This window comes from Eumetopias jubatus, unplaced genomic scaffold (assembly GCF_037043125.1).
Source record: "Eumetopias jubatus isolate StellerSeaLion01/CBP00866 unplaced genomic scaffold, mEumJub1_p1.0 scaffold_2, whole genome shotgun sequence".
NCBI lineage: Eukaryota > Metazoa > Chordata > Mammalia > Carnivora > Otariidae > Eumetopias > Eumetopias jubatus.
The window spans coordinates 114723868-114729266 of NW_028274808.1; the positions used below are offsets into that span (position 1 = coordinate 114723868).

General features: G+C 38.8%; 1 protein-coding gene across 1 annotated transcript; it reads left to right on the top strand.

Moving 5' to 3' along the window:
- The first annotated feature begins 894 nt into the window (after positions 1-894).
- Positions 895-3042, top strand: LOC114222701 (cyclin-A1-like). Its single transcript, XM_028121349.1, is given in 3 exon segments — positions 895-905; positions 1751-2003; positions 2059-3042. Coding segments are annotated over 3 exon segments (1248 nt in total).
- Positions 3043-5399: the final 2357 nt, after the last annotated feature.

The window sequence follows — 5399 nt, forward strand, 5'->3', positions numbered from 1 at the left end:
TGTATTATGGTGAAACAAACAAACAAACAAACCAAGAAAACCCCCACAACCCAAAAATGAAGTCCAGAGACAAAAAGAGATTTCTTCCAGAGAGGAATATAGTTAGGCTGACAACAGACTTCCTATTAATAGTAGTACTACCAATAGACATTAGATGAGACTAAAATCAGATGTCTAAAGTGCTGAGGAAAAGCAACACTCAATCTAGGATTCTTTTTTTTTTTAAGATTTTATTTATTTATTTGACAGAGAGAGACACAGCGAGAGGGAACATAAGCAGGGGGAGTGGGAGAGGGAGAAGCAGGCTTCCTGCTGAGCAGGGAGCCCGATGTGGGTCTCGGTCCCAGGACTCTGTTCTGAAGGCAGACGCTTAACGACTGAGCCACCCAGGTGCCCTCAATCTAGGATTCTAAACCCACTAAGCTATCATTTAAGACCACGAGCAAAATAAACACATTTAATTTTGTTTGTGAGAAGTTTTGTTATAGATAAGCCTGAAAAACTGCTGAAGATTTTCATCATTCAGAATGAAATCAATTAAGAAGTGGAATACAAAGAACCATGTCTTGTAAAGAAATTGATAATTCAAATAAATATTGACAAAAATATAACAAAATTATTTCTAACTAGTTGGAGATTTTTATTTATTTATTTTTTAAAGATTTTATTTATTTATTTGACAGAGAGAGACACAGTGAGAGAGGGAACACAAGCAGGGGGAGTGGGAGAGGGAGAAGCAGGCTTCCCGCGGAGCAGGGAGCCGATGTGGGGCTTGATCCCAGGACCCTGGGATCATGACCTGGGCTGAAGGCAGACGCTTAACGACTGAGCCACCCAGGTGCCCCTAGTTGGAGATTTTTAAAAATGAAACTAAAATATTGACAATAATTTGAAATGAGGAGGCAGTGATAAAATCAAGACATTAAAGAAAATGTTCCAAGGACCTTGCATTGATTGGAAGAAGGCATTTGAAATAGAAATAGATTATGTAACTCAAAACCAATAGAAAAGGTAGATGAAAGAAGACTGGATGAATCCAGTGGAAGTAATCCATGGAAAAAGACGAAAGTTAATCAGGCAAAACAAAATAGATGGTTGACATAAATCCAAAGAGATAGAAGTATAAACAATTAAACCTTCCTGATGATAAATAGAGATGATCAGATCTAGTTAAAAATCAATCAATTGTAAATTCTTTGGTTTGTAAAAGCTGGGAAGTTCCATTAAAGAGGTTGATTGTAAGTTAAACAAAAACAATCCTGAAACTTCAGGGCTCCTATTTGGAGATAAAATGTCATGTCATTTTACCAAGAATAATAATCTCTGCTCCTCCTCCCCCAAAAAATCATGTATCAATTTTCAAATCAAAGGTACATTATACATTTTTTTCACAAATGATATGATTATCTACAAGAAAGCCACAAAGAATCTGAAGATTAACTATTATAAGCATTTAAGTGTTTATATCAATTTGCATTCCATACATATGCATAAACTGAAAGTGTAATAATAAGAAGAAGGTAGCATTTACAATAGCGGAAAGAAAAAAGTGAAAAAAGGAAAAGTAAGATACCTAGGAGTAAATCTTATAACATTTATATGTTTAAGATCTGAATAGAAAAATCATAAGGGGTCCTCAAAAAGATATTGAAGAGTGCATTTGCTAATTGTTCGAGACATAAAAAGATACAAGGCTGAGAATAACGAGGTCTGCTCTGCATTCTGTAGAGACTGAGGATCTGCATCGCAGCAGCTCCAAGAGCAGAGTAGCCCTAGCTCCAGTGCCTCGAGGTCCTGATGCCTGTCAGATGATAACCAGAGCCCAGCTCGGCCAGGATCGCCCACAGAGAGCAGTGCTGACTGATAATGGGCAGTACAGGAGGACCTGTGGTCAGGGGATCCCAACAATCAGGTGTTTCTCTGGATCAGAAAATGTCTTCCCTCCAGCTGGAAAGAAAGTGCTCTCAGTCCAGGAGCCAGCCAAGCAAGGATTTGATATCTACATGGATGAGATACTGCATGGTCCAGGAGCCAGTCAAGCAAGGATTTGCTATCTACCTGGATGAGTCTGAGCAGAAGGACAGAGACAGCTGTACAGGGAAAGAGGAGATGACATTTGAGGATGTGTATGAGGTAGACACCAGCATACTCAAGTCAGACCTTCACTTCCTGCTGGGTTTTAACACAGTTTCCCCAGTGGTGGTAGATTCATCTCTCCATTCCCAGTCTGAAGATGCATCAGATTTTGGTACAGATGTGATAAATGTGACTGAATATGCTGAAGAAATTCATCAGTACCTTAGAGAAGCTGAAATAAGACAGAGGCCTGAAGCACACTGCATGAGGAAGCAACCAGACATCACAGAAGGCATGTGAACTATTCTGGTGGACTGGCTCGTTGAGGTCGGCGAAGAGTATAAGCTTCGAACAGAGACTCTCTACCTGGCTATCAACTTCCTGGACAGGTTTCTTTCATGCATGTCTATTCTGAGAGGGAAATTGCAGCTTGTAGGCACAGCAGCTATTCTTCTGGCTTCGAAATATGAAGAAATATATCCACCTGAAGTAGACGAGTTTGTCTACATAACTGATGATACTTAAACAAAACGCCAACTGCTAAGAATGGAACATCTGATCCTGAAAGTCCTGGCTTTCGATCTCACAGTGCCAACCACCAACCAGTTTCTCCTTCAGTACTTAAGGAGACAAGGAGTGTGCGTCAGAACTGAGAATCTGGCCAAGTATGTAGCAGAACTGAGTCTTCCTGAAGCTGACCCATTCTTGAAATATCTTCCTTCATTGATAGCTGCAGCAGCTTATTGCCTGGCCAACTCTACTGTGAACACACACTTCTGGCCAGAAACCCTTGCTGCATTTACAGGCTCTTCATTAAATGAAATCGTGCCTTGCCTGAGCGAGCTGCATAAAGCATGCCTTGATATAGCCCATCGATCACAGCAAGAAATTAGGGGGAAGTATAAGGCTTCAAAGTACATGCACGTGTCTCTGATGGAACCACCTGCAGTTCTCTCTCTGCAGTAAGTTTCCTACGGAAGCACTTTCACAACTTCACCTCCAGATCAACTGAATTCGTCTTAACTTTTATAGGTTTCTGCAGGTTGGGTCAACTAGTGTTGCTACAGGATAGATGCCATATTTTTTAAAAATGTAAATGTGGTTAGGTCCGCTTAGACATTAGTATCTTGTAATATGTAATATTTTTTAAAGAATAGACAAACAACTTGCCTTGTGGAAAAAAAAGATATTGAAGAAAACCCAAATGGAGAGATACATTGTCTTAGTTCATTTGGGCTGCTATAACAGAATAGACTGGGTAGCTTACCCATAGACTGAGTAGCTTAAAAATAGAAATTTATTTCTCACAGCTTTGGAGGCCGTGAGTCCAAGATCAAAGTGCCAGCATTGTTGCATTCTGGTGAGGATCTTCTTCCCGGTTCACCTTCTCATTGTATCCTTACGTGGTGGAAGAGGCTAAGGACCTCGGTGGGGTCTCTTTTATGAATCACTAACCCCATTTATGAATGTTCCATCCTTATGACTTATGCACCAACCAAAGGCCCCACCTTCTAATGCTGTCATCTTTGGGAGTTAGGATTTCAACATATGAATTTTTTTGGGGGGGGAACAAATTTTCAGGCCATAGTATACATGATATTCATGAGTAGAGACTCAATTATTAGAGTTACTTGTTTCCCCTTCAGTCTTTTAGGTAGAACCATAAGAAATTGTCATCTTTGTAGGTCAGAACAATTTAATTTCAATGTCAAAAGGTTTAAATTAATATATAGATGCAATTGTATTTCAGATAAAAATAAGTTTTTATAGAACTTTGCAATTTAATTCTATAATTTGTATGGAAGAACAAAGGCTCAGGAATAGTCAAGACAGTGCTGAAGTAGTACAGCAAGGTAAGGGGACTTCAGTCAGGTGCCATAACTTATTATCCAGTAATAGTAATTAAGGTAGTGTAGCACTGGCCAGGAAGAAACAATTAACCAGTTGAAAAGAATAGAGAGTTCCTACAGGATCCCATCCTGTTATTGCCCATATGGGACAGGTTATCACAGATCACTGAGCAATGGTAGACTGTTCAATAAATGGTGATGGGATAATCCAAAAATGTGTTAACAGTGAGAACTCAAATCGGCAGACAATACTAAGAAATGCTGATATAAGGAAATTACAGGAAGATCTTTTATGGCCATTGATGTAAAAGTGGCAGATGAGTTTCAGTGTTTCCGATCTGCCTATCCCATGCCACAGAAGCTGCCCTTTGGTGTCCAAGTCTGGTTCAGGTGGAGGTAAATTCTTTATTTTCTTTTCTGAACCCTCTTTCTTAGACTTTTTGTTTGTGAGCTGCAGGTACAGTTGGAAGGTAGGGATACAAACAGGTGGCAAAACACATGATAAGGTTTTGATAGACTCAAGGAATCAATAACCTTTGGTTAAACAAACTTATTCAGAATTCAGCTCAGAATATTCTGTGCCCATAACATGCCAGCCCATACCTCCTGTCCTTTAGCACAGGACTAAATGGAGGTTCACATTTATTAGTGAAAATCAGATGTTTTTTTTAAAAGTCAATCTGGTGCAACAAGTATCATACTAAAGAATTCCCAAAGCAAATAAAATATTTTATTACTGACTCTCTTGAAATAAATGTTAAATGATAAAGTTGAGCTCATCCAAATGATGTTCTTTGAAATCTTAAATTAGCTCATTGATAAAACTGCTTTTGCTGAGTAACACAGTAAAGACTCTGCTATCTATTTGGGTATCGTTAAAGGATGAACGAGCATATTGAAATATTACACTGTTAGCAATGTAAATGAGTTAGCTAAAAATAATTTAAAAGCACTTGACAAAAATTAAAGTGCACAGAGACATCACTACCATGGATCTAACAACGGCCAATGAACAGCTCGAAGCAAGAAGTGAAAGAAACTTTTCTATTTCCAAAAAGGAATTTGTATCAGTTAGCCCATGTGCAGCCTCCTAGGTGTCCACGTACCTGGACTCTGCATCCTCAGTTTAGATGTGAAATTAGTACTCCAAAAATTGTTATAATCGAGGTGATTTCATCTCAAGCTAAATATAATCCTCCAACCAAACAACCCATTGAAGATCATGCAGCAGAATTAAGATTTCAAATTTACCACAAGTCCCAGAAGTTTACATCTCTCAAATAAATGCATTCCATGCAAAAGCAAACAAAATAGCTTTTCAACATAAGAAATCCTTTGAGTTTCAAAAAAACTCCACCAAAGCCAAGTAAGTACTTCATCATGCAAATCAACGATTTTCAGGAAGAAGGCCAGTCAGCAGCATGCGTGGATGATACTGAGAAAAGCAGAGATTGTTTTCATTTTCTCGGCAGG